Source organism: Erinaceus europaeus, chromosome 10, assembly GCF_950295315.1.
Source record: "Erinaceus europaeus chromosome 10, mEriEur2.1, whole genome shotgun sequence".
In the NCBI taxonomy this organism is placed as follows: domain Eukaryota; kingdom Metazoa; phylum Chordata; class Mammalia; order Eulipotyphla; family Erinaceidae; genus Erinaceus; species Erinaceus europaeus.
Window position 1 is genome coordinate 41,213,653 of NC_080171.1, and position 16,264 is coordinate 41,229,916.

The 16,264-nt window shown below is 40.6% G+C and overlaps 1 protein-coding gene across 3 annotated transcripts in view; it reads right to left on the reverse strand.

Moving 5' to 3' along the window:
- The window catches only part of GLDC (glycine decarboxylase), a 145,939-nt gene that overhangs the window by 45,083 nt on the left and 84,592 nt on the right, over positions 1 to 16,264 (reverse strand). For all 3 annotated transcript variants that reach the window (XR_009552012.1, XR_009552013.1, XM_060199545.1), the window contains exons 19-21: positions 15,074 to 15,186; positions 11,916 to 12,057; positions 7,069 to 7,180 (exon numbers count right to left, since the gene is read on the reverse strand). Coding sequence is in view for 1 of the 3 variants with exons in the window: in XM_060199545.1 (XP_060055528.1) it covers positions 7,069 to 7,180; positions 11,916 to 12,057; positions 15,074 to 15,186 (367 nt within the window). In the remaining 2 variants the exon portion in view is untranslated. The remainder of the gene's footprint in view (positions 1 to 7,068; positions 7,181 to 11,915; positions 12,058 to 15,073; positions 15,187 to 16,264) is intronic.

Below are 16,264 nucleotides of genomic sequence, written 5' to 3' on the forward strand. Positions count from 1 at the left end.
GGTTTTATGAACTTTGGGATTGGGTAATAAAAGAGGCAATGGGTAATAAAATCTGTAATCACCAATCTATTTATGCTTTGGATGAGAAATGATATTCATTAGTTAATTCTGGAGGAAACTGTCAAACAGAAACTTCATCCACCTTTTTATGTTGCAAATTTATAGGACTGAGACAGTTTCTGCCTAGAACAGTCACTTGATACTAAGCACATGGCTGATACATAAGAAAACACATGCTCATTCAAGTTCCTTTCTCCTGGACTGCCTCCCAAACTTCATATAATACAGATCACATCCATTCTTGCAGTGTTTACTGCACTTCAGGAACTGGTAGGATAGATTACCTGGAAGGTACTTGCTCTGCCATGCTCAAGCTCCAGGTAATACATGGGAGTACTACAGTACTGGGGAAGTAAGGGTCCTCAAGGTAGTGAAGTGAATGAAGTATTGGATTCTCAAGCATGAGGTCTCAAGTTTGATCCATGGCAGCACACATACTAATGTCTGATTTTCTATCTCTCTCTTCTTATCTCTCTCACTAGTAAATAAATAAATAGATATATAGATATCCAGGGGCTGTGCAGTGACACATCCTGTTGAGTAAACACATTACAGTGTGCTAGGACCTTATCAGGTTTAATCTCCTTCTCACCACCTGTGTGTGTGTGTGGGGGGAGCTTTACAAATGGTGAAGTAGGGCTGCAGGTATCTCTCTCTTTCTCTATCTTTACCCCCTCCTCAATTTCTCTGTCATAACAAGTGAAACAAAACAAACAAAAATGACCACCAGAGATAAGGACGCCTAGTATAGACACTAAGCCCCACTTCTGCACTGCTGGTCCAATGACTGTGGAGTGTAATCTGGAGAATTCTCAGAATGCTAGAAATAAACCTTCCCTATGAACCAGCAATTTCTCTCCTAGGGTTTTACCCAAAGGAAACAAAAACACCTATCAGAAGAGATCTATGTACACCTATGCTCATAATAGCCCAATTTGTAATAGCCAAAACTCGGAAGCAACTTAGATGTCCAGATGAATAGCTTTAAAAAAAATTGTCATATATAATACACAATAAAATACTACTCAGCTGTTAAAAATGATGGCATTAGGGGCTGAGCAGTGGCATGCTCAGTTGAATGCAAAAGGATCCAGGTTCAAGCCCCTAATTTCCACCTGGAAGGGTGAAGCTTCACAAATGTTGAAGCAAGTCTGCAGGTATCTGCCTCTCTATGTCATCCTACCCTCTATTTCTCACTGTCCTATCAAATAAATAAATACATAAGTTAAAAAGGACCACCAGGAGAAGTGGATTCATCATGCAGACACTAAGCCCCAGCAATAACTCCAGTGGCAATAAAAAACAAAACAAAATGACAAAGTTACCTTCTCTGCCTCATCTTGAATAGAACTTAAAGACATCATGTTCACTGTTACGATGGGCCTTGATCTCTAAAGGGTCCCTCTCTCCACTACCATTGGTCGCTTCCATAAGGAACAGTGTCTTGTGGGCCCTCTTAGGACCTTGGTTCTACCATAAAGCAATGATAGTAGGGATAGCCCCAGCTTCTGGAGAGAGGCTGGGGGTATCCTGCCCTGCCACTTGAAAAAGACTGGTCCTGAAATGACTGCAGCTTGCAATGTTCCTCAGATGTGACCATGAGCTATAAGCTTAGACCAATAGGGACTTAGAGGTTACACAGGCTCTGGCACTAAATATAAATATGCATTTACATATGGGCCTTGGAGCAGGTGGATGGAGCTAAATAGTTCATTTTAGCCACATTTTTTTTTTTTAATAATGGGATCTACTCCCTTCCCTAATCCAACTTTCTAGCCCTTTTCTCCACTCTGATACCAGTTTCTCAGATAATATTCCCATTCAACCTCAGGCTAGCTACCAAACTCAAGCAAAACTACTATAGTTGTATGCCCTGAGAAACATGCCTAAAATGGTTTCCCTAGCTTTCTAACCTAAAATACCTAAGATCATCTGCTCTGATCCTATTTTCTGGTTCCTGATCATCAACCATCTTGACTCAACTTAGGTCATGCCAACTTCCAGACACCAGGCTGCAGATGCTACCGTGACTCCACCCCAACTTTTCTGGGCAGATGACCTCACCAATGTGTCCTGGGCCCTCACATCTCCAGTGTTCTGATCCATTGGGGAAAGATAGAAACAGGCTAGGGGTATGGATCGACCTGTCAATGCCCATGCTCAGCGGAGAAGCAGCTACAGAAGCCAGAACTCCTACTTTCTGCTCCCCATAAACAACTTTGATCCATACTCCCAGCGGGGAGAAAGTGATGATAAGAGGACTCTGCACTCCAGCTCCATCAGCACCCAGAGAGAAAGAAAGAAAAGGAGAGGGACATATGGAGGTAGTTATGATGTCATAAGTGGTTTAGAGGGAAAGAGAGGATAGAATCAGGAAAAGAAGGGGCAACATTGTATAAATGCGGACAGATAGTTGTAGAGAAGATGGTTGGCCCATGTATAAAACTTTAGGGGAACTGTGGTGGATTGCAATGGGGAGAGTGAAGATTCAGAACTCTGGTGGTAGGAATGGTGTGGATTCAAACCTCTGTTGACATGTAATTCTCTCATATAAAAATATAAAAAATGAAAAGAAGATATCATGTTAACTGATACAAGGCAAAAAAAGGACACACACTGTCTGATTTCACTTAAAGGTGGGACTTAAGAAATAAGGACAGAGAGGGAGAACACAAAGCAAAACTTGGACTGGGTGGGCATGTGTAATGCACCAAAGAAAAGGACTCTAGGGGAAAGGAAGGAAGAATGGGGTGAAGAGAGCTTTGGGGTCGTTGTGCATGATAATGTAAAAGGACCTAAGTTGTGGGTGAGAGTATTCTACAGAGAACTTTCAGAAGGAGATGATAAATTGTACCTATACATCAACACTGGACTGTAAACCACTAACCACCCCTCCCCCAATAAAAATGAAAAAAAAAATTCAATGAGGAGAGAGGGATGGTAGATTTATTCAAAGCATAGTACAGCCAATACAATGGAATGGATGTATCCACTTTCAAAGAACATTTAATGACATGGGACAAAGATCCTAATATAAAACTAAAAACATATTTGTAATATGGTCTCTGTTGTCTAAAAATGAGGAGGAATACACAAAAATGTTACTAGTGATTATGTCTGCTTAATGGAACCATGTCCATTTCCTTATGTTTTTTTATTTTCCAAAATTTCCATGTTAATATATATACACACACACACACACATACACACACACACACACACACACACACACACACATATATATATATATATCACTTAATTTGCCAAAATAAATACTTAGGCCAATCCTTAAGGCCTATGTACATAAACAAGATACATAAGATACATTTCACAGCACAGGAGCTACATTTGGGGTTTTTGTTTGTTTAAACTGAGGCTTGACAATTACTTTCATATGTATAATTTGTTTTTATTTTAATGAGAGAGAGGGAAAAAAAAACACAGAAACAAAGGCAGAGACCAGAGCACTACTCAGAGTTATTCACTAGGGTCATTGTTGGGGCTTAGTGCTTGCAGAATGACTCCATCACTCCTTGTGGCCATTTTTTCCTTTTTCTTTCCCTTCATGATAGAGATAGAAAGAAACAAAGAGCTCTCCAGAAAATAAAGCTTAGTAAATGGTTTCAGTTACTATTTCAAGAAATAAGGTACATGCAGAGTTAGATATTCTATTTAATAAAAAAAAACTTTATTTTAAAAATGAAATGCATAGCAAATCATCACTGAGATGAACAATCCAAAACTTATTTTTTTCAAGGATTGTTAAAGTTTTTATATTTAGCTAGCTGAAGTTTTCATCAGATGATCTCTGTATATCAGAACTACCATCTGTGAGGAAAGTGATAAAAAAAACACAGAGCAAATTCAATGTTTTGTGAATAACTGAAAGGGCATTTGCAGGTAGAGTAAAAATTCTCAGGTTGACTAAATACACAAAACTGCACAAGAGAGAAGGAAACTTTTCTATCTGTGAGAGTTGAGCTATTGTAGCAGCTCTGTTGTGAGAGATTATGGTTCACAATCAAATGAAAACCAGACTGCTGTGGGAAAGCTGCAGCAGACAAAGAGTTAAAAGTAACTCTGGTCAGATGAAATTGTTTACCAAGAACACACAAAGAGCTGGACAGAGTCTTGGTTTCCTCTAGAGATAAATAGTAAGAGATGCTGGGTATGCACTGCTAGAGCCAGAAGATAACTTGGTAGTCTTGATTAATTAGAGAATAAGTGGGGGGCTAGGTGGTGGCACACCTGGTTGAATGCACATATTACAATGCACAAGGACAACAGTTCAAGTTCCCAGTCCCAACCTGCAAGGGGAAAGCTTTATGAGTGGTGAAGCTGTGCAGCAGGTGTCTCTCTGTCTCTCTCCGTTCTCTACAACCCTCTTCCCTCTCGATTTCTGGCTGTTTCTATCCAATAAACAGATAAAGATTTAAAAAATTAAAAAATAAAATAAGATGGGAAAAAAGAGAGTAAGTGGAATGCAAGTCATTTTAAACTAAAACAGCTTTCCTTGGATTCATTATAAAAGAGACTGTGCTCTCAATAAACTTTGCCTTGGGTCTTAAAAAATAAAAAAGAAAGAATGAGACAGTGGCACCTGCAATATAGCTCTACTGTTCATGAAACTTCTCCCCTGCAGGTAAGTGGGGACCAGGGGCTTAAGCCTGATTACTTGAATATGGTACTATGAGTGCTCTAATATGTGTGCCATTGCCTGGCCCCTGCCCATCACTTTCTTGCCTATTCACAAGGGAGTATTCCTAACCAAAGCATGTGTGTGCATGCGTGTATTTTCTTCTACCTTTCAAATTCCAGAGCTACCTGTTTGGATACATATTTAGAAGACAAGATCAGTCTTGAAGACTGATCACACATGTAGATTTACATGCTATTTGGTCAGAGAAACTAAGTGCCATCTAGGGGCCTCATTGCTACTGCCCAAGGTGGGGGACATGCTGGTTATTAATGCTACCTCTGCTCCAGAGTCCAAGTTTCTATCCACCCATGCTCTAGAATTCTGAGCCCACAACCTACACTTCTACATGACTGTCTGGCTCTTAGTGTCTTTCCCTCCCATCTCCTGCAATGTGACATCATTCTCCGTTCTCTTAATCTTCCGCTGTAACATTAGGCTCCCCTAGTCACAGCCTATTCTGATGATGTCAGAGGGACAGGAAATGGGCAATCCCGATGGGGTAAGAGGAACAGCCAATATTTTATGTAATAAGTATCATATTTGGTGAGTATTTTTTAAAAGATTTTTCATTAATATTTATTTACTCCCTTTTGTTGCCCTTGTTGTTTTATTGTTGTAGTTATTATTGTTGTTGTTATTGATATCATCATTGTTGGACAGGGCAGAGAGAAATGGAGAGAGGAGAGGAAGACAGAAAGGTGGAGAGAAAGACAGACACCTGCAGACCTGCTTCACTGCCTGTGAAGTGACCCCTGCAGCCAGGGGCTCGAACTGGGGTCCTTACACTGGTCTTTGCGCTTTGTGTCACGTGCGCTTAACCCGCTGCACTACTGCCTGACTCCGGAGTATTTTTATTTTAATATAGTAATGGTGCAATCATTTCTTTAGTTCTGTGGAATTACATTCATATAACAGAACCCAGAGGTGAAAAAAGGATGTTTGGTAATAACTAAGGAAATTTGAATAAACTCTAATTAATTAAAAAAAAAATCTCTAGCTGCATGATATAAAAGCCGCTCCTGCTCATTTGCTATCAAAGTTCCTCTAAGAATGCCTCTCCTTCTTCCTTCTTGGCTTCAGGCCATGTCCACCTGGCATCTGTTTCAGCATACTGCCCGACTTTTAGAGGAGCTATCTTACTGGCCTCAAATCAGGTCCTCTTTAACTGTCCCTTTACTAAACCATTTTTCAATCCAGCCAAAACACCACTTACCCTGAAGCTACGTTTTTCTCTGGATTGCTCCATGTGCTATTTACTGGGGTTATGATTCTCTTCTATCTAAGTTCATGCCAAACAGATCCTCACAGAAGGTTCTTCCAACTATTCTACCCTGTGTCCGTCCAGTATAAATTATCCCCATTCTGTAGAGGCATCCCCATAACAAAGTGTTATGGGGATGGGAATTAGCTTATACTATTCATATATACATGTCTCAGTGGTGTGGGTATCTTGTTAATCTGGGCTGTATAGACTAAGTGCCTGGCAAGAAATAACACCACTAAACTATTCATTGAATTATATATTTATTTATTTATTTACAGCCTCCAGGGTGATTGCTGGGGCTCGGTGCCTGCACTACAAATCCACTGCTCCTGGGGGCTATTTTTTTTCCTTTTTGTTGCCCTTGTTGTTTATCATTGTTATTATTGCTGTTATTGTTGTTGGAAAGGACAGAGAGAAATTGAGAGAGGACAGGAAGACAGAGAGGGGGAGAGAAAGAGACCTGCAGACCTGCTTCACCACTGTGAAGTGACGTCCCTACCCCCCACTCCACCCCCACCGCAGGTGGGGAGCCAGGGACTCAAACCGGGATCCTTACTTTGGTCCTTGCACTCTGAGCCATGTGTGCTTAACCCACTGAGCTACTGCCCGACCCCCTATTTATTTATTTTTTTAATATTTTATTTATTTATGAGAGGGATAGAAGGAGAGAAAGAACCAGACATCACTCTAGCACATGTGCTGTCAGGGACTGAACTTGGGACCTCATGCTTGAGAGTCCAGCACTTTTTCCCCTGCGCCAACTCCTGGACCACTATTTTTAAGATCTCTATACTTTTCTCTGGTTTTCTTAAATTATCCCCCCATTAATAAATAAATCTTTAAAAGATAAATACACAACTAATTTAAATCAATGGGAAGAAATCAAACAAAACCAGAGGCAACAAAACCCAAAGTAATGAATAATGAAAAAGAAATGCTAAGAAACAGATGTTTCTTGCCCACTTATTAAAACTTTAGCTACTAGGTCAAACTTAGTTCAAGCAAGGAAAACTCAAGGTGATGGAAGATTATTACTCATACTTGCCTCTTGCTCCCCTGAAAAGGATTCGGTAGTGTTTTTCTAATCGCTTGGCCATGTAGTTGGCATTTAATACAGCAATTTCTGTGGCCTGTTTAAGGCCTTTGCCTCCCATCATCTGCAACAGAAAGAAAAAGAGCCATCACAATAGCTCAGGTGAACCCACTGGGCACTAAACAAAGACACCTCCAAATGAAAATAAAATTACTATAACATTTGGAAAATGGTATATTTCTTTAAAATTTTTTAAAAAAATAATATGGAAAACTGGGAAATGTTATGCATGTACAAACTATTGTATTTACTGTTGAATGTAAAACATTAATTCACCAATAAAGAAATAAAATGATAATAAAGCTAATACATGAGTCAGCATTCCCACTCTAGAAATCTATTCAAAGAACATAAAAATATTAATACAAAAATCCTCCCCAATGTTTATTTTTGCATTATATAGCCAAAATAGAGAAACAAAGCATATCTAATAATAGACAATCAAATAAAATGTGTGTGTGTAGTATTAAGTTTAAAAAAAAAGATGACACTGCCATTCACAGCAAAATGAATGGTCAGAATGTGAAGGGGAAATGCAAAACAAATTAAATCAGAATGAGAAAGACAAGTATTGGGTGAATTCATCAATGTGTACAATGAGAGAATATAAAATAGATGAATAAGGGAGCCAGGCAGTAGAGCACCTGGTTGGTTAAGTGCACACATTGCAGTGTGCAGGCACCCCGGTTCAAGCCCTTGACCCCAACCTGCAGGAAGGCAATGGATGAAGCAGAGCTGCAGGTGTCTCTATCTCTCCTACCCCTCTCAATTTCTCTGTCTCTACCCAATAATAAATAAGTCAAATATTTAAATAAATAAATAAATAAATAAATAAAGATGCAAACTGATATTCATTATTATAAAAATAAATAAATTGCCACCAGATTCCAGATGCTACCATGATGCCAACCAGACTTCCCTGGGCAGATGACCCCACCAATGTGTACTGGAGCCCCGCTTCCCCAGAGCCCTGCCCCACTAGGGAAAGAGACAGAAAGGCTGGGAGTATGGATCGACCTGCTAATGCCCATGTTCAGTGGGAAAGCAATTCCAGAAGCCAGACCTTCCACCTTATGCACCTTATAATGACCCTGACTCCTATTCCCAGAGGGATAAAGAATAGGAAAGCTATCAGGGAGGGGATGGGATACAGAGTTCTGTTGTGGGAATTCTGTGGAGTTATACCTCTCTTATCCTATGTTTTTTTTTTTTGCCAGTGTTTCCTCAACTTCTCTGACCCATCTTGGCCAGATATAGAAGGAATTATGTTAAGTGAGCTAAGTCAGAAAGATAAAGATGAGTATGGGATTATCCCACTCATCAACAGAAGTTGAGAAAGAAGATCAGAAAGGGAAACTAAAAGCAGGATCTGACTAAATTGAAAGTAGGACGCCAAAGTAAAAACCCTGTGGTGAGAGGGAGGGTGGACATGTGGCTTCCTGGGCTGGCGGGGGGGGGGGGGGGGTGAATGGGAAAAAAAAAAAAACACTAAAAATAAAATAATAAAAAAATTTAAATAAATAAATAAAATAGATGAATAGACAAGATAAAATAAAAACTAAACAAATGGGAATGGACCCTAAAACTTCAGTTACATAAAGAGAAGATGGTGAAAAAAGGGAGAAATAGCATCAAGGAATAGAGTTTATTTGTAAGCAAAATAATACAAAAATAAAAACAACCCCAGATAAATCCCACCTATAAAACCAAGTCATTCCACCATCACTCTATGGGTTACAGTTGTGTCAAAATTCCAAGCAAGAGGGTTGACAGCACTGGTACCCGCTCTGCTATGTGTGTGACTCACGTTTGAGCCCAGCCCCCATTATACTTCAGGAAGCTTCAGAGGTGTGGTGTCTTTCTCTGTCTCTATCTCTCTGGAAAAATTTGGCTTGGAGAAGTAAAGCCTTGGGAAACAACAAAAAAAATCTCCAAGATCAATATAGATTTTGGTTTTCTTCTTTAGTTTCCTTTTATTATATTTTTTGTTTGTTTTGTTTTTGGTAGGGGATGTTCTTTAAATAGTCTTATATTTCTTATTGTAATTTGCCACATGTAGAACTGTGGGAAATTACATTTCTTAGTGCTTAAATCAGGACAAAACTGACTGCTATCATATTATATAAAGAGGGAAAAAGGGTTGTTCTTAGGTTATGCATGTTTGGGGGTGCTTTTGCTTGCTTATTTGTTTAGTTAAAAATTATTTTAAGCAAATGCCAGGAAATTCTACAGGATCTTGGCCAAAATCCACACAGAACCAATTTGGTATGGTTATCTTCCAACTCTTCTTAGTCAATGCTATTTCTGTTTAACAACTGTCAAGTTTAATCTTTTCCTTTTCTTGTGGTTAATAAGTCTCTGTGATCATGTAGGGTAAATACATCACCAGCAAAAACCATAAAATCAAGATTGTATCAGTTTTGTTGCTGTTTTGCTAGCAGGATCATCACTGAGGCTTGGTGCCTGCAGGATGATTCCACTGCCACCAGCGGCCAAGTGTGTTTGGTGTTTGTTTGTTTTGTTTGACTTTTTCTATTTTGTTTTAAATAGAGGTTAGAAGACCAATGGGGGGGGGGGAGCAGTAGAGAAAGAGACAAAGAAAAAGAGCTACTTGTAGCAGTGAGACTTCCAACTTTCAGGTGGGGACTAGCAGCTTAAACCTGGTCCTTGCTCACACTGATGTGCCCTCTACTCGGTGAGCTACCAACCTGAATCAATTTTTCTTGCCTGCTTTCTCCCCAGAGTACTGTATGTACCATGGATGCCTTATCTTTACTAAATAGATAATGAGCAGTCTGGGAGGTAGCAGCACAGCATGCACAATGCCATTTCAAGCATCAGGTCCCAAATTCAATCCAGGCATGACATATGCCAGGGTACTGTTCTGGTTTCTCTCTCTCTCTCTCTCTCTCTCTCTCTCTCTCTCTCTCTCAAATTAAAATAATATAACTAATGAACCAATCAAACAAAACCATATACACCAAAGCCCCAAGTAATGAAGGAACATTTTACCAGGCTGGTCAAAGAAGGATTCCTAAAGAAGAGTTAGAATGTGAGTGGAACATTAAATTATGTGTAGAATTAGGGCAGACACGGGAAAAGAGGAAGTTGCTCTGGGTGAGAAGAATAGCAAAAGCAGTGGGGATGCATGTTGGCACACCTGGTTGAGCACATATGTTACAATGCACAAGGACCCAGGTTCAAGCTCCCAGTCCCCACCTGCAGGGGCAAAGCTTCACGAGTAATGAAGCAGGGCTGCAGGTATCTCTCTCTTTCCCTTTCTATCTCCCTCTACTCTCTCAATTTCTGGCTGTCTCTATCCAATAAATAAAAATAATTTTTTAAAAAAGTGATAAGCAGTCCTGAAGGTATCTGTCTTTCTCCCTCTCTACCTCCACCTTCCTTCTCAAATTCTCTATCTATCCAATAAATAAAACCGAGGCCTTCTCTATATTTCTGGCATATGACCAAGCTAACTTAGGGAGAACTTATTTTTTGAAGTGGGGAATCATCTCCAATACAAATATGTTCATAGCAAATTACCCAGGCTTGTAGACCAAAGGAAAACTGGGAAATAGGGTCTGTTTGCAAAGAATTATTGCCTTACTATGATTGTTTTGGGGCTATCATTTGCAACAACAACACAAATACCATTTAAAACAACAGGTTTTCGTCTCTGAGGTACAGAATTAGTGTTCCACCCTCCCAGAAAGTTTTCTTAAAGAACCATAGATGTGGGCAGGGGTGAAGAGCATAATGGTTATGCAAATAGACCCTCATGCCTGAGGCTTCAATGTCCTAAGTCCAATCCCATGTACTACCATAAACCAGACCTAAGCAGTGTTCTATGAAAAAAGAAAAGAAAGGAAAAGAAAAGAAGAGAAAAGAGAATCATAGATGCTCTCTATCATCCAATTCCTCTCAATTTTTCTTTGTTCCATCAAATAAAAATAATAAATATTTTTAAAAAGGAATCATAAATGCTACACTGTTTAAGAATGACACTCAGCCCCAGAGAGTTCCTTAGTATGATCTGCAGAACTGAGTTTAAGGGTTTGTCTCAAGTGAAGTCAGAGACTTTCCTTTAATGAGAGCCAGTTTGGGAAGAATGCTCTAATTAGTGACTAAAACTTGTTCCTATTCAATGCACAGTCTTGCCAGCCTAGCCGATGATATGCAGGCCAGTTTGAATAATAACTTCACAAAACAAACTTTGGCATTAGTTTTTGTTAGAGAAAGACAAAGGAAGGAAACCCACTTAATTACCTCCCTCTCCCAAGAGTACAGATCCACAGGCCCCAAAAAGGAAAGAGCTTTGGGACCCTAAGATATCAGATATCAGCAAACATTCCCTACTTTTCATCTCATCCTCAGGCTAGCAAGAAATAAAAAGAAACAGAGAATGCTCCTAAAGTTCATCCTAGATCTTGAACAAGTGTAATACTTGGTTCTGTGCACTGTTTTTCACTTTGTAAATCCTACAGAAATCCAAATGATGTGGCTCTAACATCCACATGACTCATGAAACTTAACTCTGTCTGGAAAATCATAACTGGCATGTCAGATTCTCTGGTGTTAAACTCACTTTAAGAATGCAAAGAAAACACAATAGTAAAACAGAGATGAAACGAATTTTAGCTGGTCTCTAAAGGAAGATTTCTTCCATACAACTTGACAGTAATCTTCACCAAACTGTGAACTTCTTCATTTTCAAGTAAGGAAGGCAATTTGCAATGTCAGATTCCTACAGACATAAATTATCTCCTGTACCCCTTCAAATCACTTATCAAAGGCCTCACCTTAATATAAGCCCATGAAATGGGTAAGATGGAACTGGAGCCCCAAGGGGCGGCGCTGATGGTACCCACAGGCTGGGCATCCTCATTTGACTTTAATGAAATGATGGGATGACTGGGCAGAAAAGGGGCAAGATGCTTCTTCCTGTGTTTAAGTACAAATTCAAAAGATGTGAAAAAAACCAGTCCAACCAAGTATGCAAGTACCAGGGCTTCTAAAGAAACTCTATTCCTAGTAGAACTCTGTGAGCGGAAGGATTAAGACCAAGAGGTTCCTCCTCCACCACCTATCATCACTCCAGTGGCTCACCCATGAACTGTGGCAGAGGATTTGGCAAAGCCAGGCAGCCATGAGATAGCATACTACACCATGAGCTCACCTACAGCCTCAAAATTCTTCCCCCCAAGCCCACACATCCCACTCTTTTCCCATATAAGTACTGCACGCTAACCAATTATGCCACTGGAGCTCCCCACTCTTTCCCAAGACATCTAAGGGACCCCAGGGGTCCTTCTAAGAAGCCCCAGAAGGCTGGGTGGTGGCATACCTGGTTAAGGGCACATGTTACCATGTATAGGGACCCAGGTTCAAGCCCCTAGTCCCCAGCTGTAGGGGGGAAGCATCACAAGTGGTAAAGCAACACTGCAGTTGTCTCTCATTCTTTCTTTTTTTATAATTCTCTCTCTCTCTCTCTTCCTCCTCTTTTTCCACAGAGCACTACTCAGCTCTGGCTTATGGTGGCATGAGGGGGGGGGCGACACCTGGGACCTTCAAGCCTCAGGCATGGTGCATAACCATTATCCTATCTCCCATGCCCTCTCTCATTCTCTTTCCTTCTCTATCTTCCCCTACCCTCTTGATTTATTTTTTTAAAGTTTTTTTTTAAATATTTATTTTATTATTTATTTATTCCCTTTTGTTGCCCTTGTTTTTTTTTTATTGTTGTAGTTATTATTATTGTTGTTGTCATTGTTGGATAGGACAGAGAGAAATGGAGAGAGGAGGGGAAGACAGAGAGGAGGAGAGAAAGATAGACACCTGCAGACCTGCTTCACCGCCTGTGAAGCGACTCCCCTGCAGGTGGGGAGCCGGGGTTCGAACGGGGATCCTTATGCCGGTCTTTGTGCTTTGCGCCACCTGCGCTTAACCCGCTGCGCTACAGCCCGACTCCCCCCTCTTGATTTCTTTCTGTCTCTACCAAATAAATAAATAAATAATCAGTCTGCAAAGCCCCATAGGGCTGCACATCAAAGTCAGCACCAGAGCATCACTCTCCCCACTACTCCCAGCTTAAATCATAATAATCAAAAAGAAAGTCTGAGTGGTCCTTGAGGTGGTGCAGTGGATAAAGCATTGGATTATTGAGCATGAGGTCCTGAGTTCAAACCCTGGCAGCACATGTACCAGAGTGATGTTTGGTTCTTTCTCTCTCTCCTCCTATCTTTATCATTAATTAATAAATAAAATCTTTTTTTTTTTTCTATCCTAAACTGTAGGCAGGAAATAAAGGGCTTAAATTTTAGCACATTTATATTAGCCCTCCTGTGGCCGCAGGGCGGCGGGGGGGGGGGGGGTGTCCATGTCCAAGCAGCTTTAAGTCGATCAAAGCCCACTTTCTCCCCCTCCAAATCGGCAGTCTAATAAATAAAATCTTAAAAAAGAAAATCTGAAAAAGAAATTAAGGCAGCCAAGTTCCCAGAAACCATGAAGACAAGTAAATTCCCCTGATACATTTTTAGAAAACTAAAAATGCTCAGGATCTCTTCATTCACTATCATTTTCACATGATTCAGTTTCATAGTATAAAAAAGTTAACAAGTTTGGTTTTATTCTAGCCACAAGTAATAGGCTTGTTTCCTCCTTATTATCTGAGATATCATAAGCATTCAGGCTGCAAACTGATGAACACCTTACATCCAATTCACTTACTTTTTTTTTTTTTTCCCACCAGGGTTATCATTTGGACTCAGTGCCTACATGATGAATCCAACACTGCCAATGGCCATGTCTTTTCTTTATTTTCTCTGATAGAGTCAGAGAGAAGTAGAGAAGGGAGAAAGAAGGGAGGGGAGGAGGGAGATCTACAGCACTGCTTCACTACTCAAGAAGCTTCCCCCCCTGCAGGTGGAGATTAGGGGCTTGAACCCAAGTCCTCACACACAATAATGTGCACACTCTACTGGGTGCCCTGTTGCCCAGTCCTTCCTAGAGTGCATCTTTGGTGGAGAGGGTGGTAAGAATATTTAAGATCCACCCTCTTAGGAGATATCAATTATGCAAAAGTGGTAACTATAGTCACAAGTCACACGTCACATCCTCAGATTTTGTTCATCTTAAACCTAAACCTTGGGGGCCCTTTGAACAACCTCTCCCCCACAACCATCCCACAACCCATAACAACCAAATGTTCTTAAGTCATTGTTGTTGAATACTCCATTTGCAATGTAACCAAAAGCTGACTTCTAAGAAGGAAAGAAAAGGTGCTTGAAAGTTAAAAGTCCAAGAAGCACCTACAAATGTTGATAGTTTGGTTCTGATTCACAATACTCCTGTAAAATATCCAACTCATTACTCTGTTAATAAATGTACTCTGTTCTGATCTGGGAAATGGCATAGTAGATAAAGGATTGGACTCTCGGGCATGAGGTCCTCAGATTGATCCCTGACAGCACATATACCAGAGTGATGTCAGGTTCTCCTTATCTCTCTTTCATTAATAAACAAATAAAATCTTTTGAAAAAGTTAAGTAGTGCAGTCTGTAAGATCATGCAGTGGGTAAAGGCGTGGACACTCAAGCATGAGGTTCTAAATTTGATCCCCAGCAGTACATGTACCAGAATGATTCTCTTTCTTTCTCTCCTCCTATCTCTCTTATTAATAAGTAAATAAGACCTTAAAATTAAGTAAATAAACAAATAAACATGCTCTGCTTATACAAGACTGGGAACTTACTGTGGCTGAATATTGTGGCTAATAAAACCTAAGCAGAAGTTGGATAAACTCAAAAACACCTCTTTCTCTGGCTCCTCACCCAGTCCCTACTGCTGACACTAGATGTAAAGGTATTATGGACCTTGATGGGAAGAATAGCAAATTAAGAGCAAATCTTTTAGGCTTATAATCCAAAGCCATCCAAAAAAACAGGTGCGTAGAACTTACACTCCAATGGGTCCCATGCCAGGACCGCCTCCTCCATGGGGAATGCAGAAGGTTTTATGAAGATTTAGGTGTGAGACATCAGACCCAAAGTCTCCAGGACGGCAGAGTCCCACCTGCCACAAAAGGAAAGAACCAAAATCAAACATGAAAAGGCTCTCTGGAGAGGTCATCCTGTTTGCTACAATCTCTCCTCTCAGAGCCAAAACAGAATATTCACAGAAACGTTCCATCAATACTGGCTGAGTTCTATAGTCAAAATCTGGCATCCAAGAGATGACAAGGTTTGTGTTTCCACCAGCAATGGACTACTTAGCCTAACTTATATAAAACTTATATAAACTAAAGATTTGCATATGCAGTCAATTCTCAAATATCTACTCCAAGAGAGGATATCTTATTAAAAGAGGCCATTTGAACCCAGCAGCTCCTCCTTTCCCTGGAGTCAACTCTGGGCATTATTCACTTAACCAGTAGGCCTGAAAGGGTGCTCTGATGTCAGGAGCTAATGGACTAGTGAGAGAACGCAGAGTGGAGGGAGAAGTGAGGCTGAAATCAGCCACAGTACATGAGTGTTCCTGCCACTTAGGCATTAAGGCTAAATCTGAAAACGGCTAGGAGCCAGGAGGTGGCGCACTTGGTTAAGATCGCACATTACAGTGCTTTAAAGACGGGTGCTGTCTTTGTTGATCTCATAGCAGCCTATGACATGGTCTGGCACCGTGGTCTCCTAGTCAAGATCTCAAGATGCCTGCCTCCATGGGTGGCCAACACTATATCGTTTCTTCTCCAAAACAGAAGATTCCGGGTGCATCTGGGTGACAAGTCTAGCAGATGGAGACTTGTCTCAAGTGGCCTCCCCCAGGGCTCTGTTCTGGCTCCTACACTATTTAATATTTACATCAATGACCTCCCAGAAACTTCTTCAAGGAAGTTCATCTATGCCGATGACATCTGCTGTGCAACTCAGGCATCCAAGTTCGACATCCTCGAGGAAACGCTCACGAAAGACATGTCTCTGATATCTGATTACTGTAAAAAATGGCAACTAATCCCTAGCACTGCAAAAACGGTATCATCTGTTTTCCATCTACACCATGCCTCGGCCTCGCGTGAGCTTAATGTGCAGCTTGACGATACAAGAATCCGGCATGAAGCCCAGCCAGTCTATCTTGGCGTTACTCTCGATAGCAC